General features: G+C 31.4%; 1 protein-coding gene across 1 annotated transcript in view; it reads left to right on the top strand.

The window, feature by feature from the left end:
- The window catches only part of Vps13B (vacuolar protein sorting 13B), an 85785-nt gene that overhangs the window by 22338 nt on the left and 36535 nt on the right, over positions 1–26912 (top strand). Inside the window, 12 exon segments of the mRNA XM_067268928.1 lie at positions 3187–3390; positions 4377–4665; positions 4733–4849; positions 4945–5118; positions 9247–9414; positions 10740–10918; positions 10989–11258; positions 14192–14452; positions 15684–16029; positions 16364–16478; positions 18693–19492; positions 19559–19800. Coding sequence (XP_067125029.1) covers positions 3187–3390; positions 4377–4665; positions 4733–4849; positions 4945–5118; positions 9247–9414; positions 10740–10918; positions 10989–11258; positions 14192–14452; positions 15684–16029; positions 16364–16478; positions 18693–19492; positions 19559–19800 — 3165 coding nt within the window.

The following is a 26912-nucleotide window of genomic DNA, read 5'->3' as shown; positions in this document are numbered from 1 at the left end:
ATAATAAATATGAATTATCGTAAGCTCTCAAAAAATCTCGGATTAAATATTTGTAGTTTGTGTTAGGATAGTTAAATAGTTGAATAATCAATTCCGTGTGTTCCCATTTAGTCTAATGTTTGTTTGATATATTATTATTGGAATATTATGTTAATTATAATCCTTTCTTTATTAATGTGTAAATAAATATATTTAATCCTTTTATAAATTGATAAGAGCCTACTTCCACTTTAATTCCTATGAACTAACATCCCTCCTATCACTCAGATTAATTTGTTTCTATCGCAAGTTAGAACGTGATATAAAATCTATATTTTAACTGGTGTCAGGCTCCTGATGTTTAGGCAGAGATCTCACTGTTCTCAGCCTTCTTATTATTAAACTAATTATCTATCCTGATTATAGTGAGCAGGATCTCACCACTCCTGATCTCACATTTGGTGTCAGGAGTTTTGGTGTTTATCCTGTCTCCTCACCGACGATTTCACATTTGGTATCTGGGGGAGGGGTTCACTGCCTCAACCCCTGGATCTCTCAAATATTAAAAATTAGATAGACTTTTAAGCAATGAGCTGAATAAGGCTGGAAAAAGTGGGCAGATTATCAATAAGACAAAACAGAAGGCAGCAAATTGGATGGGACTTGTTTTCGCAGGAAAGAAATAAAAAGTTAATATTAGAAAGATGTGTAGAAAGACAGAGAAAAAGAAGAAGAATGAAAGAATATAATTTTTTAAATATGAATAATTATTTTATGTACTTGTTAATAATGATACTACAGAATTCATAATTTAAATAAATTATTATTATATACAATGATGCTTCATATAACGTACTTAATTCATTTTAGGCGCACGTCCGTTAATTAAGTGAAAAGTCCGTTATACGAAACGCATTTTCCCATAGAAATACATGTTAAAACATCTAATTCATTCCGAGGCATAAAATAACCGTACTATACCATAAAAAAATGAAAATGGAGCAGTCACCAATTATGCTGGGTAGTCAGATGTGAGGAGGAGGTGGAGGAACACTTTATTCACACATTCATATAGACACACACTTTTTACACATTGCAGCAGATCTCTTTTTATTGTTTTTTAATTGGAGTCAAATTCAGGAGAGGCTACCAGAGCTTGCAGTGTCAACTCCTCTTGTTCCATCCTTTGTTTTTTGGCAGCTGCTTCTTGAAAAACATGTCCAAGGTGGTCTGTTTCTCTCCCTTCTTCAACACCTGTCAGAAATGACAGGCAAGAGTGTCATTGTAGAGATAATTGATCCTGTTGGCCTCAGCTGTGTTTGGATAATGAGTGTTGGTAAACTCCTGAACCTCTCCTCATTTGACAAGGAAGTCCTTGATGACAGCAGTTGAAATTGGTTGATTGGATTGCTCTTCCTCATCATCAGATGAAGCTTCTCTTTGAGGTTCATCATGTTCCTGGGTCAGAAGTGCTTGGAGCTCTTCAGTTGTCAGCTTTTCTTGGTGTTCTTCAATAAGCTCCTCCTCCACCTCCACCACCAATTCCAACTTTCAGGCTGTTGAGATGATCTGCACCACTTCTGTATTCTGAGCTGGTTCTTCCTGGGTCCATTCAGGAACAAGCCTCTTCCAGGATCTCCTTCAGGTCTTTTGGGTGACCACGGGCATTGTCCAGTATCAGCAGGGCTTTGAGCAGCAGCTCTTTATCCAGCAGGTATTTCTTTACAGCAGGAGCAAAGGTTTCCAGGATTCATTCCTTAAAGACAACCTGGGTCACCCAGGCTTTTTGGTTAGACTTCCAATGGACAGGCAGGTTGGACTTGACAATGTGGTTCTTGAAAACCCTGGGATTTTCAGAATAGTAAACCAGCAGGGGTTTGATCTTCAGGTCTCTGCTGGCATTGGCTGCAAACAGGAGTGTCAGCCTGTCCTTCATGGGCTTGTGTCCAGGCAAAGTCTTTTCCCCCTTGGTAATGAAGGTCCTGTTGGGCATCTTCTTCCAGAAAAAACCAGTTTTGTCAGCATTAAAAACTTGTTGCAGGTGGTATCCTTCATTCTTGAGAAATTGTTGAAAATCAACAGAGAACTTCTCTGCTTCTTCCTTGTCATTACTGCCAGCCTCACCATGCATGGTGACGCTGTGGATTATACACCTTTTCTTGAACCTAAAACACCATTCCCTGCTGGCTTTAAACTCCTCTTCTTTATTGCTATTGCTGCTGCTTGTTCCAGTAGTGGTTTTCTTCAACTCGTCATAGATGAGTTTGGCTTTTTGACAGATAACTTTTTGGGTAGAGATATCACCTCTCACCTGCCTGTCATTGATCCAAACCATCGACAGCCTTTCCATTTCATCACGGAGTGAAGGCCTACACTTTACATGGAAGATCTTGGAGTCTCCCTTGGCAACCTTGGCTGACTTGATGGTGTCTTTCTTGCTTAAAATGGTATTGATGGTGGTCTTGCTGAGACCAAACTCTTTGACAAGGTCACACTGTTTTACCCCACTTTCACTCCTTCTGATGATTTCTTGTTTTGTTTCAATTGAAATCACCTTTCTGTTTTTTTAGAAGCCATGATTTGCACAACACTTGAATAAATGTAAATACCCTGCACTGAGGTGATGTACATAATTAACAAGGGAGCAAGCCGAATCCCAACGGGAGCTCTGTACTTCAGGCGGCGAAGGAGCTTGACCATTGGGGCTACTCGTGAAGAAGAAAAAACAGCTTACTCTTCTGCAGCCAAAGAGCAACTGTTTTCAAAGGCTCTCAAAATATCTACATCAAGAAGCTATTCTGGGAAGCCAAGAAGGGGAAAACATCTAAAAATAGCAGATTGTCATTGGCAACAGAAAGAGTGGAAACATCATTCGCACTTGTTTGCAGAAAGTCCTTTGTTCACCTCATGTAACTGCTGAACGGAAAGTCTGTTGTTCGCAGCCAGTCTGTTGCTCGAGTCACATAACAGCCAAACAAAAGTCCATTGTTCGCAGCGTTCATTATTCGAAGCATATGTTATACGAGGCACCGCTGCATTTAGAATAAAATAGAACTTTTAAATTAACTTTTGAATCTTACACAATTACAATGAGTATTTTATAATTTTATTATCACTCATCAATTTACTATATTTAAAAATGTTATTTTATTCTTGTATTCTTTTTAAATTGTCCAATTATTTGTTAATAAAAATATTTTTTTGCAGAAAGATAGATTATCAAAGATCAGAGAGATAAAAAATGTAACTCAAAATTCTGACCAAAGCATTATTGTAGTAATTAGTATGGATTCAGTTGATTTTCAATTTAGTAAACCCATGTATCCTTATAAAATGACAAAGATAGTATCATCTCTTGAAAATCCATCAGAAACTCTTCTTCATCAGTGTCATGCTCATTATTCCTTAAAGGTAAAATTTTAAATTTGCTTTGATATTCTTTAGTTCTATGTAATTAGTTAATTCTTTTTAATGGTTTTATTAATTATATTTCTATAATTAATGAAATTTTTAAAATAAATTTTATAAATATTTTAAAATACTTTCATTGCTTGTTTGTATGCTCTGGTCATATGAACTTGTTCTGTTACTAAAAAAGTAATTCATTAGTTGAACATACATATAGAGAGCCAAACATTTTTATTATTTCTTGTAGAGAATATTTCAATATTCTCTTGGATTAGTTTCAAAATGTTTGAGAAGCTCCAAGAAACTTCAAACAATAATTTACATTTTATTTGTTTTGAACTTATCATCACTAATCTAAAAGTTTTTTTGTCTGCATAAAATTTGATTTTATGTAATTAAATATGTAATTTTCTACCATGTAGTAATACTGAATATTGTATTACTTAATTTAATATTTCAATTAATTGAAAGATTATTTACTGGCTGTTAATGTAATGCATAGAATTTTATACTCTATTTAATTTATAATGAGTATTCTACGATAAATATTTTAATATGAAACAAAATTATCTCTATTTTGAAGGCAGCTGCATATATTGATATTGTAGTAAATTTACATTTATTTAAATGGTATCAAATCAATTTGATATCATTTAAGATGTATATTGATCAATTTACTAATCAAATAAACTTACAAAATTAAATATTAATTGTATAGAATAATCTAATGAAAAGTTTGAGGCATAAACTTGGCAATGGCATGAGTGAGCTGTGCATTACAGGCAATACTGAATTTTGAACATTTATTTGCTAAAGTCTTGAGGGATTGCAAGTTCTAAATAAATTAAAATATTTACCATTATTGTCATAATATGATGAGCACTCAAATGCCACTTACTTCCAGAATTACCAATTATACTTTTTATAATTGTCTTGATTGTCTTGTATTTAAAATATATATTTATTTAACATTATTTTCTCTGTTATAGGTTTTTGGGCTTGAAGCAACTTTAGCAAGAGAAGAGAAAGCATTACACACATTATTATTACCATGTAGTTTTGTCCTGTGTAGAAAGTTGCTACTCTTACAATCACTATGGTCAGGTCATCAGAATATTCATCTAGTCAATGATTGGATAGAAATTAACAACATAAATATTCAGTTAAAACACTCGCATCTAATTGCTTTATTATACATGTGTTTCTCATGGCTTGATTCAAGTTTTACATTTTCACATAATATTGTCGCACTCATACTACAAAATGCATTTATTAAAGGTATAAAATTAATTAATTTAAAAGTATTATGAAATTATTTTACGAAATTTTTATATTAAATTTTTAGATAAACCAACCATAATATTGCAACTTCAAAATATGGAATTTCATAGAGCTGAAACTGAATCTTCTATTATTGGTGATGGATCGATAGAGAAAATAAAACTTTATTTAAAAGATAATGGTAAACTTAAAAATTTTTAATTACTAAAAGTTTCCTATAGCAGTTTTAATAATAGATAAAAAAATCTTTAATTTTTATTATTTATTTATTTTCAGATCATTCTGTAACATTACTTAATGGGCCTGAAGATACCAAAAACATCCACAGAGCTTCTTTCTTCCAAAATATTTCTTGTGAATCAGATGTGTCAGGAAATTGTTATGATATTGAAGATAAATCTAGTATTGTTGTCAGTTTTCGTTGGCCAAAAAGTTGGTTGAACCAAAAAAGTATGGAAATATGTTTATTACTTTCAACTTTTTAATGTTTTATTTAATTTTTTAAATAATAATCTTGTATTTTTATACATAAAATTGACATTTAGATTTGAACAAATAATGAATATCAATTAAAAATTTTATTATGTAAATATATAAGCCAAACATTTTTGGATGTTTGGTTTATGTATTTATATTATAAAATTTTTAGTTAAGCTAGATTATTTCTGAACTAGAATTAATCTAATTATTAATTAATTAAATTACTGAATTGGTCTAAATGTAGATAGTTCACTTTCTTGTGTTAAGATTAATACATTAAACTCATGCAAATCAGATGAACTTTGTCAAAATGTGGAAGCAGCATGATATGGCATATCCCAAAGAGTCATCCAAAGTCCTCTTTCATTCAATGCTCTGGTGTGTGGCAGCTGTTATTGCTGCTCAGTGCAGCTGCACAAAATACTGATCTTTTCATGTTCTGCCAGTTAATCAGAGCTGTCAATTTAATCATTTCATCCTTGTGTTCTGTGTTATTTATCCAAAAAATATTGTTTCAATATCTATAGTCCATCATGGTGTTGTATTTTGCTTGGCCAGCAGTGTATTAGTTATTCAGATATACATATCAAAAAGCATTACAATATTCTTTGGATTAAAGTAAAAAAAATCTCACTCACAGAGTCTGTATTTTAGGGAGGCTCTCTTCAATTAAAAAAGAAGAATTGTAATACACAAATCTTATACTTAAATTTATATTAGGTCAAATTTTTGTTTTATTTCAGTAGTTCTCAACTGACATGTCATGGTACAAGTATATTGCAATGCCATTCCAGATGTGTATTGTGATGAATTAAAAAATTAAAACAGCAATTTTTAAAATTAAATAATCAAAAAGACAAAAATGTAGTTCTGTATACTTTCAACTGTATTTTAGCCAAGTATCATAGAAAACCAGTTGTTGATCTAGCTATATGTAGGCAGTGCAGTGAATTATATTATTTGTGAGACAAAACAAGTAGCTCTTGTGTGTGAGCTTGATACATTAGCAATTTTGTGGTCCAGTCATGTCCAGATGTGCATAGTAGACATAATCGGTTCAAGTCTGGCAAATTTCATCATTTGAGCTATTACAATAGGCTGGACATAGAGTAGAAGCAAAGGCAGGATGGAATTCAGAAATATCATTTGACGGCCATTCATCCTCACCATACACTTTTCTCATTTCTTACTCCATTGAGGATGAATGCAGTTCACTCTCACATTTGTATTCAAAAGGAGATTAGAATGAATGACTATGTAAATGACCATAGAATATGTCATTTTTATCATTAAATTGTGACATAACTGCAGTCATCGTCATGGTGTAGTCATTTGATATTGCATTCAAACGTGCTTATTTTATTATTTTTGTGAAGTTATTGTAATTCAAAGTGTGGATTACAACATTTAAGCAAAGAAAATTATTCATGATAGCAAATGAAAAACATTATTTAACATATGGTTTTGGCCACCAAGCCTGGTGGCCAAAACCATATGTTAAATAATGTTTTTCATTTGCTATCATGAATAATTTTCTTTGCTTAAATGTTGTAATCCAAATATATCATTGAATTCAAGAACACTGACAGTGTCAGCATCTTAGAAGAAAAAACATGGATACTATGCAATGAATTCAATTCAGGGTACATCCAGTGGTGTAGCTACATATTTGGCACCCTGGAGCAAGTAGAATCAGTGCACCCCAGTTTCTCAGAAGAGCTCTGACAAAATGTATTTTGAACATTTAATTTAAAAACATATCTAATTATTTTGATTTAAAACCTTATGTAGTGACAATTTATTTGAGGTTCGAGGAATTTCAACAATAAGATTCAATTTAATAAATACAAAAATAATAATAAAACAAAATGTAATTCTTTAAGTACAGAGTACCTAATAATATTTACTACGTATTATATAAACTGTATTGACAAAATGTATGCAAGTTTAGTTTCGTAACAAATACATAGCAATACATAAAACAGTTTTGAAGGGTTTTTTTTATCGCTTTATCATTTGCAAATCAGTCAATCACTTTCTCCAGATCAAGTTGACAAGCTATTGTTTTCTTAATTGATATAGTAGCTAGAGCTAAGACTTTGTTGTGACATGCTGCTTCTTAAATCAGTTTTGATTAATTTTAGTTTTGAAAAACTTTGTTCTACTGTCACTGTCGTTGCCTGCAAAGGTAAAAAATGAGGCATGCTGCAATAATTTCAGAGAAGCTATTTGAGGCTGCGGTGTGAATTAAAAGCAGTTCAGCAACTTGGCGTTAGAAGTACAGTAGAGTGTCATTTATCCAAATCAATTGGGGATTGGGGTTGTTCAGATAACTTATTTTTTGGATAACCGATTATGTACGAAAAAATATATTAACCTATCCCATGTTGAAATTTTTCTCCGTTGCATGTCGCTTCATGTTGAATTTTTGTTGATTTTAAGCCTAATGAAAATTTTTATAATAATAATTGTGGCTATTGTATCAGTTAAAAATTATTTCTTTATTTTGCACAAACAAAGTAAATATATTGAAAAATATAAAAACAAAAAAAAATGATACTTTAGAAGTTAAACTAGTATCAAAAATGTTTGATTCAGCACGACACAGTCCAACTGGAAAGCTTTCAATTAACCGACGTTTTGGTTGATCGGCTTTCGGATAAACGACACTCTACCGTAATTTCTTTTAACTGAGTATAAAACACATTTTAAATCAAAGCAGTTGAGGTCCAAAACTAGGTAAAATTTCGTAGGGATATGCCGATTGTAACAATTTTGATCCTTCTGGAATATTTTTATCAGATGACGTGCATATGCAGGTGATAAGCACTCAAAAAGTGTACATAATTGTGGAACAGATTCAAATATAATAGTTAATTGATTAATTGTTAAATCCAAAAAGTTTTTTACAAATGTTTTACAAGTTTTTATTTCATCCTTTCTAACTTAGCGCCCTCATGATTCATGCACCTGGAGCAGTTTGCTCCAACTGCTCCATGGTAGCTACGCCTCTGGGTACAGCATATATTTGTGGATATATTGTATATTATCTTTAATATTGCATGTAAGAATAAGTCAAGGTTCCATATAAATTGTCAGACTGATGGGTTTTTCCGTGTGTACACATTGTATGTACGGTACAATATATAATGTAACAAAAAAAATGATTTCCCTGTTTTGCTAGAGAACATCAGAATGGTAAAGAAAGGCATGGGAGAATATAAAAAGTTCCAGCTGAAGGTAACTTAAATGAATGTCTACAGGTGGTGGTACTTATACATGGGGAGAACCTATGTTTCACAACTTATATACAAATTTGAACTAGTTATTATATTTAGTATTAAAGAATATACAATGCAGATTGAACATCCTTTAGCCAAACTTCCAAAAACCTTCAAAAATAGATGGAGTGTGACACTGAAAATAGCAGATTGCTGTTTTCAGTGTCACATGTTCCAGTATCCAAGAATCAAGAAAATGGATCCAAAGAAATATCATCATCATAACAAAAGCAATCATTAGTTTTCCTCACAGTGTAAATCATTAGTTGTGAAATTGATGGATGTTTCCACTGATGCATCAGAAATATAAACCACTGACTTACGCCAGATAGTCGACATTAAGACATCTGCTCTGCTTCTCTGGGGACCCTGGATCAAGTCTGAATAGGCAAAGAACCCTGGGAATTTTCATGGGCAATCTGTCCCGAATATGTTCAACTCTCTATATCTTTATCTGACTTTCCATTGTGGGCTGGTAAACTATAATGGACATAGAAAAAAGTCTCTCTTAGTCTCTGTAAGGAAGAAAGAATCCAAAATGAAAAAAAATTCTCTTACTTGTCATGTTTATGAATATACTGAAGAAGTAATTCATATTAAAAACAAAATCTTTTCAAGAGATTAGGAATGGCATGACTTTACCATGAAATTGTATTACTAAAAGCAATTGCTAATGATAATGTAGATTTTATAATACATTTGTATTGATTATAATTGCTTTAGCAATTATAAAAGTTGAAAGTATAAAACATAATTTTTTTTTAGGTGTAGTGATCATTAATGTATGTAGATGTTTATGTGATTTATATATTTTCAGCTCCAATATTATTGAAACTTCAATTAAGTGGAATGGCTGGAAATCTCGATCCTGCAATTAAGCTGTGGTTTATCGATCGTTTGGCTTTAAATAATGTCCTTTCGATGAACGTAAAAATGGCTGAACCTGCTCCGATCATTTCATCGCCGATAGATGAATCTTTTCAAGGTATTGCAAAAAATCAAAATTATTGTTTAGATTGAAAAAGTAAATCATTAATTTTCCATTATTAAAATATTATAGTTAAATTTTGTACAAACAAATCCATTTCTATACTGTGTAATTAAGTGTTGGATTTATATTATTAAAATTATCTTAAGTTATTTTACTTGATAATTAGTCGAAATGTTATTTTGTATATTTTTTTTTTTGTCCATTTTTTTTAAATATATGAAAGTAGAAATTTTATTATTAATCAATTATTATACCGTCTTCAAATACAAAAGAGTATTTTTAGTTTTCCTTATCCATTAAAAATAATGGAATAGTTTCTATAAACAATTCAGTGTTTCACTCACAATAGTTTTCTAGACTTGAGTGTAACTATACAGCACAAAAACACCTTAGGGAACCATAAATAACTTGTGGTTAGGATTGAAAATGTTCATCCTATCATCCATAATTAGTTAATGGAGTTATTTATGGTTCTTTAAGATTTTTTTTTCTGTGTAATTCAGTATTTTTAGTATTCTTACAGCTAGCTTATGAGTTTTTTGGGACTTGTCTATTTTGATTTACATTTTATTTATTTGTTTTTAATTTCAAAAAATTTTATGAAAATAAAATGTTTAGAAGATGAATTTCATTAACATCAGTAAAGATTTAAGAAAAATTTAGTCTCCTTTATTCACTTTCAGTTCCAACAACAACAACAACATTGACATTCTGTTTTAGACCGCTTGACCTTTGAAAAGTGATAACATTTTTATTTAAGAAGATGCAAAAATATCCTTTGAAAATTATAGAAACTTCTAAGATAGGAATAAAGAGAAAAATATTTGTCTTTTTAAATGGAAATTTTATTGTTTTTTTGGTTGAGTAGCCTAAAACTTAAGATCTGTGCTGTTGTATTATTTCTGGGACTGAGGGTATGTATAAAATTATTTTTAAAATTTTAATATTTTGTATTAAATTGTAATCTGTTTAGTTTATTTTCTGTAATTTTCATAACGGTGTTACTAATGTACAATTTATGCCAGCTGGATGGCCAAGACAGTTAAGGTATCAGCCTATCATTCTGGGAATCTGGAAGTGAATCCAAGTGAGCAACTCCCAAAGAATTTTGTGTAGGCATTTGTCTTGGATATGTTGGGCCCCATTCCTCATTACGTTTCCAAACACACACTGTGTTGAGAGGCCTTTTTTCCATACTCAAAATAGGTATGGAAAAAGGCCTCTCCACAGAGTGGAAAGAGTAAAACATGAAAAATTATATAATATATATATATATATATATATATATTTATTTATTCATATTTATATTACAATTGCAGATAATTCAATTAGTAGCAGTCACACAGCAACTCCAAGTAATAGCCAAACAGCTAGCAAATCTCATTCACTTCCAGTAACCAACACTTCAAAAAATGCTACTTTAAATGAAATATTATCTTCAGATTTGATAGAAAGGATAACATATTTTTATAATATTTTAAAATACATTTTAGCACAGGTAAGTTTTTTGGTAAAATATTTCTAATTATTTAAATATATATATTATAGAATAACAAAATTTATCACAGATTGAAGTAGAAAGTTGTTGCATTCTATTTACTTCACAAATGTGGGCAACTTCAAGTGATATTAATGCTGGAAACTCTGTATTATCTTCCTGGAAAAATGCTTACGTTAATGATAATCTCTCTCTTGCATCCATTTTATCTCTACCACAAATGAAGTTACAGAATAGAAATGTCTCCAATGCAAAACAAACTGGAACTTTGTCAAATAAAGAATTACCAGCAATTAATATGGACGATTGGAATCTTGGTGAGATATATCTATTTTTTTGTCTAAATAAACTATAAGAATGGATCAATAAATAACCAGCCATGATGTTGTCTTTAGCTGGTTATTTATTTATCCACCTTTACATTAAATGCAACATCAATACAGTACTTTTTCATATTAATGTTCTTAAAATATTTTAAAATATTGAATTTTTTAATTATATTGTATGAATATTTCAAATATACCAATATTCAAATTGTACATGTTAAATTTTATTTTTTTCTCAAAAAATTACATATGATACAGATATTGAATTCGGGCTATGTTATATGTTATATGTTCATCGGGCTGAAAACGTTTGTTTTTTCAATATATATATTTCTCAGCAACAAATTAAGATGTTTTTTATTTCGATATTGAATTCTTTGTTATTATTGTATTACAACTTTATTAGCAATAAGCAAAAATATATTTTGCTTATTGCTAATAAAGTTGTAGAGTAAACTTTTAAAGTGTATTTAATAAATTAAGAAGTCAGTTGTTTCAACTACAAATTACTCAAAGTCCAAATCAATTTTTTCCATCAGAAATAATGAAAAGTGAATTAATTTATTCCTGAATCTTAAACTATCCATTTCAATAAACCTAAACAACAAATATACATAAGTTATAAATAACACAATTAAATGCACTGAATAATAAATTAAAACATGGAAACAGTAAACAAAGTACATAAATACTGTATGATAAAATGAAAATTTCATTTACTGTACCTTAGTGTGGAGTGGTGCTGTTCCTTTTCTTAAGGTCACTACACAGCTGCTTGACTTTTTTACAAATAATCTTCTTGGAGATGATATCATTAGCCAGTTGTTTTTCATTTATCCACAACTAGGAGGGGCTTATGAATTTATCCTTGTGTGGACTGAAATATTATAAGGTTCTTAGATAACATGCAATATCTTGAACCTCATTTGCTACTTGTGATTATTACCTCATTCTTAAGAATGGTGCATACCATCAACTTTGGCATCTTTAAACAAGGATACCAAATCCATCACACATACCATTTTCATGCTTTGAAATACATTTCTTTTTCACTTCAACCTTTAATTCTACAACCTCCTACTTAGGTTTTGTTGCTTCCACACATTTTTAGATACTATGGTTAATAAGTAGTAGTTATATTTATAATCAAACAACAAAAATAAAGCAAAACAAGCATTGAAAACTCACAAGTATAATGCTTTTACAGCAAGAGTGAGAGAGAACTTGGACATGTAACAGATGGTCTGTATGCATTGAGTGCATTTTATCACTGCACACATGATTCTAACATAGAAACATCATTTGAACTCTGGGTTTAATTTCTCTCAAATTTAATGTTTAAACTCTGAAACATTCAAAATTAAAGTCATTCAAAGTACAAGGCACCACTGTACTTATCTATTTTATCATAATATATTTTATAAATTAAACTTGACAGGTTTAAATGTGGATTATCTTCAATTAATTTACATATTTAACATAAATTCTATTTTTGGCACTTTCTGTTATATGATTTTATACATTTTTAATTGCAGAATTTTGTTAAATATTTACTCATATTTTTTGAGTCATATTATATTTTTAAACTTTTTTAATTGTAATCTGTACAGGATAATCATTTAATTTCATTTTAAACATATCAATTTCTCTTTTTTTAAACTACTTTATGATATGTTATACTGAGTCTATATTGAGACTCAGTATAACATATCATAGTATATCATAAAAAAACATAGTATTTTTAGTCTCATTATATTAAAATTTAATGTATTTAAAATGGATATACTTAAAACTTTAAATAGTATGTCAACTCCTACAGCATTTAAAAGTAATTAGTTATATTATTAGCATGTTAGAATACAGTTAATTTTTGCTTCAAATATAAAGTACAAGAAATCTTCATGTAACACCATTGATAGATTCTTGGAAACTGTGATTTTAAGTGAACAACATGTAACAAAACCTCACTCAAAACTCATGTAACAAAACCAATTTTATTGTAGACTAATTAACATAAACATGAGTTAAGTTCCTACAGTATATTTCTGGTTGAAAACACCACAAAACCTCTAAACACTTTTAATATGAAACATTGAAATAAATATGAACTATGAATACGTTTAAAAAAGATTAATGAAAACATGATACTTATTTAGTCAATATACTTTGCAGTCCATTGCAATGGCCAAAAAGCTCAAAAGATTTTTTGAGTGTTTTGGCCATCCTAAATACTTAAAATGCAGATTTATCTTTTTGTCCTGTTTGTGCTAATTAGAATTTTTTCTGCCAGAAAATGTCAGTTTGGCTGAAATCATGAATAACAAATACATTGGGTTTGCTAAGCACTTCTGTATCACATCAATTATTATTGTACATTTGTATTATCATCATAAATTTTAAAGAATTTTATTTTATAATAATTTATATTTATTTATTTATTTTCTAAATTCAGGGATGAAACTTTGTTTATTCTTGAACAGGAATAAGCAAGTTCTATCTCTGAACAGGATGTCATTCCATTGCAAAGACCACTCATACACACTCATACTGAGACAATTAAGATATGACAATTAACCTAACATACGTTCTTTGAGATGTGGTGGAAAATTTGAGTATCCAAAGAAAATCCATGCAGACTAAGAATCACACAAACTCTACACAGATATCAGCCCCAAACGGGAATCAATTTTTTTTCTTCTTCATCAGCATTATAACAAAATGATATTATTTGAAGACTTGCCATAATTATAACTGCGCTTTATAAATATTTTCGAAAAAAGAAAACTATTATTGTTGAATAGAGTTGGTTGTTAATTAAAATAAAAGTATTTGCAATGTAAAAATATATTTAACAATTAAATTAGATTTAAAAGCTACTGTATTTTCAGACAAGTAACTTTAGTTTGCTTGTTATTAAATATTTCTTAGTTTGTTTTATATAATTAAGAATTTATTAATTAATTTTATTGTAATAATACTTATTAAAACATGTCTTTTAGAATCAACATTTTCTTGGTCAATACAACTTTACAATTCTAGTCTTTATTCGTTACACAAAAAAGGAAGCACTCGATATATCCTAAAGCCAACATCTGCTGCAATAACTTTAGCTGATAATACCAAATCTGCTCTGTCGCCATCTACACAACTTGGGTTTTGCGTTCATGTTGATACAGAACCCTTACATCTTTGTTTATCACCAATTCAGGTATATAGAAATAAATTTGAAATATTATGCAAAATAAATAATATACTTCTATAATTCAAAGTATATTATACATTCAATTAAAATAGATTTTCTTTCTCTTTATTTTAATATTTTTAACCAGAAGACAAACACAAAATTTAAATTAACAATACAAACCTAGACTATCCAAAATGGCATCTTCACTTGTCATTTTTCATACCAGGAACTAATATAAAATGCACTAAGGTTCGACTTTTCCTTTGAGGGTATGACCTCAGTAATTTATGTAAAAGGCAAATTATTACAAAATTTTTAAATGTAACAAAATTTAGTCTTTAAATTTGTCATTATCACATCACATGTTCTTAGCTTTTTTTGGTAGGATCACCCAATGTTCTTAGCTTTTTTTGGTAGGATCACCCAATGTTCTTAGTTTTTTTTGGTAGGATTTTCCCTGTCTAAATATGTAAAATTATTGAAAACATTCTGCGGGAATTGGTATAATTAAAAAATAAGGGAAGGGCCTACCAAAGAAGATGAACTCTGCTGTATGTTCTTGTGGTGTGAAAAGGATAAATTGTGAAGATGCAAAAACTTGCATTTATCTTCCAGTTAAGAATAATGTTTAGTAAATTTCATTTTAGTTTTCAAAATTTTTTTAAGCACCTTAAAAATAATTGTTAAAAAATACAATATTTTTTTTATTAATACAGTAGAACCCCAATTATCTTAGCTAATGTGGACCAATGCTACCTCAAATAAATGAAAACATAAAATGGATGGCTATGGCCATTTTAAAGTAATAAGATATCACAACATGCTTCATTTAACCATTTATGATCTTCAAGATGAAGACTTATAAAAGTTTATTAAAGTTGTAGCAAACCACTGACGATACACTGGCAGATATAACTAATGCTGGCAACACACTGACAATGGTCGAATAAACAGGAAATGTGAAGTTGGAGAGAGTTGAGACTTGTTTCTATATTTCATCAGTCATCAGCTTTTTCACCATTCACTGAATACAGTTAAAGTACTACAGTATTTATGTTCTCAATACATTCACAGCAAAGTTGTATATTACACTTCTGGTTTTTGCCATAGATGCAGAACCTCAGTTATTCAAGATTCACATAATTGGGATTCTACTGTATATAAATTCAGTTTAATTGGTTTAAAATTAGAAACACATAAATAAATAATTTTATGGAAAGTGATAGTAATTTAGATATGTTTTGTTTATAATTAGGTACAAATAATGGTGAATGCAATGAAATGTATGTTGGATTGTTATGAACAGATGAAGATAAACAAATGGATGGATTCTTTAAAGATTCATGATACTTTCAGTATTTTAACTCCAATTGAATCTATGTCAAAAACGAATCTTTTGATCGATACTAGTTTGACGGCAAACACGCCAGCAGAAGTTATTGATGTATCGACTGGAGAAAAAGAAATTAATTCTGAAAATGCATCATCTTTAACAGATGTATCTTTAAAAGGAGAAGAAAAGACCCGAATTACTCTTTGGTTGCAGTGGACTTTGCCTAAATTTAGTACAAGTTTATTTGGTAAAGAAAATACAGAAACACGTGAGTTTTAATGATGAATTTAATTTTAAATTTTAAAAAAATAGTAATATTTTTTCTCACAATTAAAATAAGTAAGGATTCTAAACATAGATGAATTATTCTGAGTTAATTAGCAGCCAGTTAAAGATTCTTTTCAAACTGAAAATTTATTAGAGACTGTTTATTTAATTAATAAATAATTGCTTAACAAATATAGAATATTTTAGAGAAAATTAATTATAACAGCATCTTAGAAATTATAAAGTTGTAGTTAAAGTGTTAGAGAAATTTATTTAGTTTTCTATTAAACATACAATATATATTTTGATATTAATATATACATTTTTTGTTATAGATTCTTGGTTACAGTTAGAAGCTGAAGAAATAACTTTATCATTGGATATTCAAGAAATATACATGAAGGCAAAAGGAAAACTTTCTTCTTTTAATATCAGTTCATTTCAGAAAAGGTAAAATTCATTATGAAGTTAATATTAAATGTAACTTGATAAATTACCTTAAGTTAACATATATTGATACTTTAATTTCAAATATGAGAGATTTTGATGTTGATAAAAATAAATTTAACAAAAGTCTTCAATCATAATTAAAAGATAATGAAAGATCAATTTTGAGGCTTGGTTCACTAAAGGCTCGTTTATGTAATATGACTACTACTGACATTTTGTTGCTCAAAACCACAATACCTATGAATTTGTACTTTTTGAACAAACATGTGGTAACCTTGGCTCAACAAGTTAGAACATTGTCACAGGTTTATAAAATAAACTGAAAAAACAATTTTCCAGCAAGAAGAGTTCCACAAACTTTTCTTGTTGGAAAATTGTGTATACAAGGGCTGTTCAAAACGTATTGGACCTTTGGTCGGCAAAAATACATTTATTGATTTTGAGGTACAAAACCCTAATACCCTTCAAAGTAGTTTCCTTGGTAATGTATACACTTCTTCCAGCACTCCTGCCATTGTTGGAAACACTGCTGGAATGCCTCTTTTGGAATGACCATCAGCCGGTTTGTCGTGTTCCGCATGATGTCTTCTCTTGACTCAAATTGGGTTCCTTTTAGCAGCATTTTCAACTTGGGAAATAGCCAAAAGTCACATGGAGCCATGTCGGGAGAGTATGGAGCGTGACAAACCACAGGAATGTTGTGTTTGGTGACAAAACTCTGAATCAGATGCACAGAATGGGCGGGTGTGTTATCATGATGGAGTTGCCAACGAGACATTCCAATTTTCAACGCTGACTCAGCACTGATCTCAACGTTTGCTAAAATTTGTTTTTTTTTTAACGTTGAAGTGGCGCTGTTGTCAGCACTGACTCAACACACTCAGCACTCAACAGATATGTTGACTGCTACTTTCCAATGAATTGTGGGTAATTGGTAAGACATTTGAATTGAATCCATCTTGTTGAGAATGGAATTATGGGAACTAAGCACTTCGTACTCAAGTTGGAACGTCGTTGATGATGTCAAATTGTTGACTTCAGCACTCAACACTCGCGTTGAAAATTGGAATGTCCTGTAAGTTTTGGTTGACCACAGATTCGGTCATTTGCGTTGCACAGCATCACAGATGATGAAGGACCTCCTGGTAGTACTCCTTTGTGATGGTTTGGCCTTGTGGTGTGTACTCATGATGCACCACCCCACGGGAGTTGAAAAAACTGTCAACATGACCTTGACATTGCTGCGGACCTGCTGCACTTTTTTTGGCCTCGGGGATGTTGAATGTTTCCACTGTGACGACTGCATCTTGGTTTTTGGATTGTACCCATAAACCCACGACTCATCACCTGTGATTACGGTGTTCAAGAAATTGGGATTACTGCTTGCATTGTCCATCATGTCCTGTGCGATTTCCAGATGCCCTTGCTTCTGCTCCACAGTAGTTTTAGTACGAATTTCATGGACACTCTCTTCATATCTAAATCCTCAGTCAAAATTGAATGTACCGATTCAATGCTTACTTCTGTCTCATTCGCAAGTTCTCTGACTGTGATACAATGGTCCACCATGATCAAAGTCCACACTTGCTCAATGACAGTCTCATTTTGGCTTGTTGAGGGTCTGCCTGAATGCAGTTCACTGTCTACTGATGTGCAGCCATCTTTGAAGCGGCTGTACCATTCCTTTATCCGTGTGTTGCTCATGGCATCATCCCCGAAAGCCTGTTGAATCTTGCAAATGGTTTCTGCTTGGGTATTGCCAAGCTTTTGGAAAAATTTGATGCAATATCGCTGCTCATGCTGTTCAGTCATTTTCCAACTTACTGGAATTTGATAAGCACTCACTACACATCCTCACTCATAGGCTGACTGCCAGCAACTGACGCTTCCTGCAGGTGGGAAAAAATTCAGAACTGCGCATGACTGTTCTCTCCACATCTCCGCCGAAGGAGGCCTTCTGCGTGTCATTGGTTTACATGGGAAAAATAAAGGTCCGATACTTTTCGAACAGCCCTCACAGTGTTTATTTTACTACAGATTATCCATTCCAGTTTAAATTTTGAACTTATACCATATATGTTGTTATCTGGTAGATGTCTATAAGAAAAACTTTATCATTAGGTGACTTTTGTTGCTATGAGTCTATTTTGTCATATTAATCAAAATACAAGGAAAGTACTTTATGTCTAACTGATAATTATTATGTTTTTATAGTAAAGATAACACCGAATGGATACCGGGTCCGTTTCGAGGAATAGTACTCTGTTCCAATAATAAATTAACTCATAATATTCATATTGGATCGCCGAAACATGTCAACATTTCATCAACCTCTTCTTCTTCTAACCAGATGTGTGACCTTCAGAATCATGCATTTTTACTTGTAACATATACACAAGCATTGTGTAGAAACGTAAAAAAGAAACTAACAACAAAATATCAAAGTCATTCGGTGGGTGAAAAACAATCTGATATTCAAAAATTGTTTACTAATCAACAGTCGAAGCGTTATGTAAGTGAAATTGACATACAGATTCATCCATTTGATATCGTCCTTTGGATGCCTTTGTTTTCAGTTATTTCGCAGATTGCTTCCCCATTATTTTCTTTAATTGAGCGTCAAGTAATACCAATATCAGTTAATTCATCAAAACCGATTGGATGGAGTATCAATAATCATCAGTTACCTTTACTGTACGTTAATGCAAAAACCATAAGAATTTTCTTACCAAGGACAGTTAGTTGTGATATCGATAACTACTATCAAAGCAAAGACATAAGCGAGCCTTCCGAGGACAGAAATAACATTTCAACATATTCAAATCCCGATTTAATATTGTTTCACATCGGTGCAATCAACATGATACCACAGGCCGATAATCCCCTATCTCGTATCATTATACATAAAGAATTATATCACGCTGCTCAACAATCAAGAACTTTAAATATTCCTGGATCCGATATCGAAGATCGACAATATCAATTGGATATTTTTGGATTAGCTATTACTGCAGGTAAGATAAATTGTTTTCTAAAAATAAAGTTAAAAATAATAATAATAAATTTTTTAATAAATTTAGTTCAGTGGAAGGAAATAATTTTGCACAGTAATTTGCAAAATGAACAAAATGCCTCATCTGTATTAATAATGGGAGAAAATCCAGCTTTAGAATGGAATACCAGATTACAGAGCAAACAAGATTTAAATGAAGATATTGAAATCACTTGTATACCTATTTTATCTCAGTTCGATATCCAAATTACTTTTGCTCCTGCAATTGTGTACGAGTTGCCACAACAAGAAGATGGAAAAGATCTAGAGGTAAATTTATCTTGTTTAAAATAAATATAATCCACTAAATATATTAAAATGCAAATTTATATCCAATTATTTTATTTCTAAGAGTCAGTTTATGGTCTACTGGCAGTGTAGCACCATGACTGTAGAGTTTGAGAAATTGTGCTTCTTTTACTGACCTCAACTTCACTAGATTTCTAACTACAGACTCGCACTTCTGGTTTAATGACAACACCAAAGTTGAGCAATATTCAATTTTGGAGTCATACGTACTGTATGTTTGGCCAGATTCATGGTGAATATGACCAAATGGTCAGGAACTGGGACTGAGTGCTCATGAAAAATATCAGGAAACTTGTTTGCCTGGATTTGATCTGTGGTCTCCCAGAGTGATAGATTAACATATTAATCACTTGGCCATTTGGCCATTGTTATATCTGTAATTTTGAATTTATTATTTTTTATAAAATATTTGAAGTACAGTAGAGTTATGACTAACCCAAGATTCCAAGTTACTTATTGTAAATTGTGAAAATACTGAAGATATGTGATTTTGTTTCTTTTTTTAATCATTTGTGCTATTAAAAGAATGGACAAAATTGTGAATTAGTCATACTAATTTAGATTAAAAATTGAATTATAGAGAAATTTCTTGTGAAAGCAAGTTTTTCTAAATTTTATATCTTGTAATCTGTAGTAACCATTTATCTTTTTTGCATTTACTATTTTAACATCAGTATATGGTTGTCTCTGTTTCTGCAGTTTTTCATTTGCAAATCAATTAACTGCAGATAGAAATTTGATAAAAAAATTTCCAAAAAGTTCCAAAAAGCAAAATTTGAATTTGCTTGTATTTCAAATATTCTGCATCTTATTCTATGTATTATTTCTCATTTAGATCATTAAACAAAAACAATCTGTAAGTGTTGAGAGAAAGAATTTTATGTCATTCTGACATGTGTATTTATCTGATTGCAAGCACACTTTTTTTTAAAAATTTTTTCATGGTTCAAAAAATGTCCCTCAGCTTAGAATTGATGTCATTAATATGGTCGGTAAAGTAGGCGACATCCATTGTTGACATAGTCAAAAATTTAGAAAAATATTGCCAGAAGCCACCACAGATAAGTTTCTGCAAATTTTGTATGCATGCATTGAAAAGTATTTCTAGAAAAGTTGTCACTGGTCTATTTAAAAAGTGTTTGATCTCGAATGAACTTGACGACACAGAAGATGATGCTCTGTACAAGACCGTGACAAAGAATCTAGTGACAATGAATCTGAGTCATCTGATGATAGCAATTGGACAATTAAATGGTATAAAATTTATTCCTTATGCTTGATTAAAGAATTTTCAGTTTCCTGGGGTTGGCTTACAATCTGTGTCAGCTTATAAAATCAAGTAAATATGGTACTATATAATTAAACTTGTGATGGTTAATCTACACTGAATATGTACAGTTTTTCTTGTCATTATTCACGAGTTTAACAACTATTTACAGGTGTTATAAATAACATAGAGATGTTTTAAAGTATTCGGGAGATGTATGTAGGTTGTTTGCAAATATTTCAGCATTTGCAGATACCAAAATCAGGGCATCCTGAATCCGCTCTCCCATTTGATACCAAAGGATAACTTAGCAGTGTTTATCATTTCTGCATAAATTGGACTTGTAAGAATATTACAAGTTCAATTTATGCAATGATGATAAACATTAAATTTTTAAACACGTATTTTTAAATATTCTAACCTGTATGGATTAAAAGACTGTAATTGATCTTTGAAAAAATCAGTTTGGTTAAAGATAATGTCATTATAGTGAGGTTTAAAAATCAGTCATAATATTTAATGTTTTTTAAAATAAATTAAAAATGAATATTCAAGAAGTTGGTACAGAAGTTTATTTTACCAATTTTCGAGTTATATGCCTCCATATTTCAGCATTTACATTTAATTAGCAAAAAGTTTGAAGTTTATCCTTCACATGAACATGAAGGTTGTACGGTATGAAATATTACGGTAATGCATGAACAGAGTATAGAAAAAGTATGCCCTTAGATCTACAATAAATATAGAGGCTCCATTGTCTATAAAGTAATTGTCATAGCTATAACAGATAGTGTTAGAATGGCCTCGACATTCAACCCGGATGAAGTTGGTATAAAGGAAATTTGATTATTACTTGTTTTATTTTGAGATTCAAGGTATTGTTTGGAAGATGAAGGTGACAAAGTAACAGCAATAATTTCTATCAGTAATCAATTTCTGCCAAGCTGCTAACTTATACATGAATGACTAAACAAGTTTTTTGTCATCATAAATACTATCTTATGTTTTTTTTTAAAGAACTCATAACATGGAAAGGAACTACCAATTAGGAAGATGATGATAATAGAATGTTATGCTCTTTTCCAAGAATTATTATGTGAGAAGAGACTAAGATTTCTTAAAGAATTATATATGTATATTTGGCTATTTTTATCCTTTGAGCACTAAGAGCATTTTTTCTTACCCATTATGGGTTTTACCTAGCCCTCAATAGGGTGACTGGTGAGGGACGGGGCCCAACATCCAGAAAAATTCCTCTGGGTTTTTTGACCCCTCGGATTCAATTCTAGGTCCCCAGAGCAGTAGGCTTAGTAAGAATATAAATGTAATGCTAGAATCAATTGACGAGTCCAAAATTTAATTCATATCAAGCATTTTTTTGGGATGACACATTTGATCATCATACATAAATTTAAATGAGAATCTTGATGATGCATTCATTCTAAAGCCTTTGGGCTGAGAAGGGTCATTCAAATACAATGTTTATACTGGGGAGGGGGATACATACAAATTTCATGATGGGACGAAGGAGTGTTAATAGAATGGCGATGTCCTAAAAATTCTCAAAACGTTTTTTATTTGAAATAATAATTTACCAAAATTATTATGCAGAAATATTTTGATCAATGATCATGCACCAAGTTCTTTCATATTTTCAGTAGAAGCACTGTAATAACTAAACATGCTCTTTTACAAGCACTTTGGTAGGACTTTTAATAAGAAAGGGTAATGGCAACAATTTAACCTTTAAAATAAACATATCCAGTGAAAGGTATACCAGTAACATATCTTTTGTTTAGGCATTGTCAGACTCTTCTGTGGTAAATTGGCAAGTTTCATTTGTTTTTGTTTTTTCTATTGCCTATTTTTGAAATTAGCCTTGCCTTGGCAGGAAATACAAATGATTTAATGTACTGTAGATCTGTTTGATAGAAATGCTTGATTGAGCATTACTGAGCCTGTATGGCAGGAAGATTTTATTAATTTCTTCAATAACTTTATTGAAAAACGAGGGCAGTCATTGACCAAATCAGCAAGCCAGTCTATTATAGATAAAGAAACATCTCAAGACAAGTTTTGATGAAATAGGTTTACAAAACTGCCATAGAATTCCACGATGGATTGCCAGTGATTTAACTATCTTATCTACATGATTTTTGAAAGTCAACCTTTTGTCAAAAATGATACCTAGGTCATTATAAGACTCAACATACCTTAGGACACGTGTATTATCGGTAAATTATTGGTATTGGATTATATATCAGTGAATAACTGTGTATTAACTGGTAATGGTATTAGATTATGCATCAGTGAATAATTCATTACAACTGTTTTTTGAGAATTAATTCTTAAATTGACTCTAGTGAACTCCAAAAAAGAGTGATAAAGTCAGATTGTAATTTGGATGGATTATGATTTAGAAGTTTAATGTCATCAGCATATGCAATAACCATAGAATTGATATTATTAAAAAGGCTATTGATGTAAGCCAAGATAAATAGCCCACTTAAAATTGAACCTTCCAGTATTTTGCAAATTGGTGAAAAATTGAGGAATCCAAAATCTCCCAATACAATCTTGCATATCTTGAACTAAAAGTAATTATTTATCCAAGAATGCAAGACAGGATTGATATCAAATTATTCTCATAGTAAAGGTACTAAAATATTAGGGAGTACAGAGTCAAATGACTGAAATATCTAGGTAAACAACATAAATGTTTTTTTTTGTTCTTCAAAGATATTTAAAATAGTAAATAAAGTTTTAAGTAGATTAGTTCTTGTTGCATAGTATCGTAACCCACAGTGTTGTGTTAGTGACAATTTGGACACTATCATATTATATATTGTTTGATAAATGTAGTTTTCTATTATTTTTAACATTGCAGGTAGGTGAGAAATTGGTCTATAGAGTATTTGTCTTTCCTAGGTATAATCTTTATGGTAGATGACTGTCACTGATTAGGCACATGGCTTCATTGAAGTAACCTAGAAAAAAATTTAGATAAAATGACTACAGAAGTAGGCTTAAGTTTTAAATAAAATATTGCAAGAATGTGATCTGGGCTGTTTAGCTTACCAATAGCTGATATATCAGAGATGGATATACTATAATTTTAGGTGAACTCGTAGAAAGAAAGAGGACCAAATTCAGTGTCTGGTAATATCTGGAAATATCATGTATTGATAATTTTATATACTTCTTAAATCATATTGTTTGGGATAGGTTTAGATTTAGTGGTGGTTTTTAGGGAGAACATGGGGATAAATCCCCAAAAGGTATGTGGATTGTGGAAAAAAGAAGACACTATCCTATTAAAATAAGTTTGGGTATTTCTTTCTTATGGTAATGAAGAAATTTATTGATAATCAGGTAAAAAATGTTGTAAATTTGACCTGTAATATCTTGTACAGGCATGGTGGGGGAATCTAAAGAGGATCAATCTATACAACAAATAAATTTTGAGGAATGTTTATAATTAAATTGAGACCTTAAATTTTGTCATGGTTGATCAGTTACTACACTATTACATAATTCCAAACCAATTGCTACATGATCAGACTTAAACCCACAAATGGGATAAGCATTCACCTTACAATTTATGGTAAATTGTAAGATGAATGCTTACCCCATTTGTGGGTTTAGAAATAAAATAAATTTCCTCAGAATTGGAGGAAGTAAAAGATGGCCCATAGGGACCAAGCAATGTTGGATAAGTTGAAATCACCACATAAGATAATTTTATAGTTACAATAATTGTCCAAAGACAGGAGGTAACAATACAAAACAGCAAATATCGTCTCTCTAGATTGATGTGGGGCATACAGTAGATGGAGATCAAGAGTATGTGAAATGCTGGTATTTTCACTACCAGGATTTAATCCAAATACTCAAAAATTTTGAGACTTTCATACGAGGCATGTTCAGAAAGTAAGTGTACTGTGACCATAACGGACTGTGGTTTTTTGTTTTTTGAGGGTTGGCAACACTAAGTGGTAGAGAGAGTGATCTTCTGATGGAGCAAGTATCACAGGAACACAGTAGTACGTAAACTCACATTGTAGTGTCCAGTTGCATGAAAGATGCCGGTAAGAAATCCTGCCAAGTGCGAGCCACATGCTGTGATCCGCTTCTTACTTGCAGAAGGAATAACACCTACCAAAGTTTTTTTGCAAATCAAAATGGTTTACAGCGAAGGTGTTATGAAGAGAACGAGTGTGTTTAAGTGGTGTAGGAAGTTTAGTGGAGGCAGAACAAATGTTCATGACGTACAGAGGAGTGGAAGACATTCCATTTCGACTGATGAGTCGGTGCAAAAGATCGAGGAAACTGTTCATGAAGACCTCTGATTGACAGTGGATGAAATTTCTGCAATGTTTCCACAACTTTCCAGAACTTTCTTACATGAGACACTCACAGAAACGCTGGGATACTGGACACTGTGCGCAAGATGGGTCCCGAAACAGCTGACAGAGCAGTACAAGAAAAGTCGGGTCAGTAGCATCCGCGAGTTTCTTGAGTGACTTGAATTGGAAGGTGAGGATTTTCTGAGCTCTATTGTGACTGGAGATGAAACAGTAGGTAGCTCATTACACGCCTGAGTCAAAAAGATAGTCGTCACAGTGGCATCACACCAATTCCCCATCTGCCAAAAAATTCAAAACCACAATTTTGGGCAAAAAAATCATGGCCTCAGTGTTTTGGGACTGAAAAGGCATCATTTTGGTCGAATTTCTGCCTCGGGGAGACCATCAATGCACAATGATATTGTGAGACTCTAAAAAAACTCAAAAGGAGGGGAATGCTGACTAGAAGAGTGTGCTTGTTGCATGACAATGCTCGTCCTCACACAGCCTTAGCCACCAAGGTGCTCTTGGATTCATTTGGTTGGGATGTTTTGAACCACCCCCTGTATTCCCCTGACTTGGCACCTTCAGATTATCATCTTTTCATCTCCCTGAAGGCACACATGGGTAAATTAAATTTTCAACCGACGAGCAGGTGTAGAAAGAGGTTCTGAAGTGGGGGAAGGAGCTAGTAGGAGAGTTTTTTGAGGAGGGCATAAAGAAGCTTGTGCCACGGCTCACCACACGCATTGAATGGAATGGCGATTATGTGGAAAAATAGTAAACAAGTGTATCAACAATATCCTGTAATTTTTATCAAATACTCTTTTTCTAAAAACAATATAAAAATCTAGTACACTTACTTTCTGAACATGCCTCGTACATTCAAGAAGGAACATTAAAATCCCACCATCTCAATGGGATTCACAGGACTGGGAGAAATAAGAATATCCCAGCTGATCCAAAAAATTAAAAATATCATAAGATTGTTGTGTAAACCAACTTTCAGTTAAGACATAAATGTTGTAGAAATTGTTTAAGATAGAAGGGAGATACATTTATTTCTAATAGATCTCACATTCTGTAAGAAAATCTTAATTAGACGAAGACATTTAAAATAAAGCACAAATTATATGAGAAGATATATAACTAGTATCTATTTCTATTGCTCAAATTTGACTCAGATGATGCAAGAAAACAAAATCAGAATAACAATAAATAGTTAAGTAAGTAATATTAAAAAAAAGGTACCTGGAAACAAAAAATAAAAATACTGGATGAATATTTACATTAACTCTTGTACTCGCACCATCCAAGTTATCAGAGCAAAATTGCTTGAGTATGTTGATCAATAATCATGAAGATGAATCAATAATAAACATTTTTATATATTTTGGAGATCAGAACCTGTTGTTTTAAAATTGTGTGTATTTGGATGGAGAAATCCCATTTTTTTAATG

The sequence above is a fragment of the Centruroides vittatus genome, unplaced genomic scaffold, assembly GCF_030686945.1.
Source record: "Centruroides vittatus isolate TY-2023 unplaced genomic scaffold, ASM3068694v2 contig_341, whole genome shotgun sequence".
In the NCBI taxonomy this organism is placed as follows: domain Eukaryota; kingdom Metazoa; phylum Arthropoda; class Arachnida; order Scorpiones; family Buthidae; genus Centruroides; species Centruroides vittatus.
Note: the sequence above shows the minus strand (reverse complement) of the source record. Positions and strands in the feature narration are given on the sequence as shown.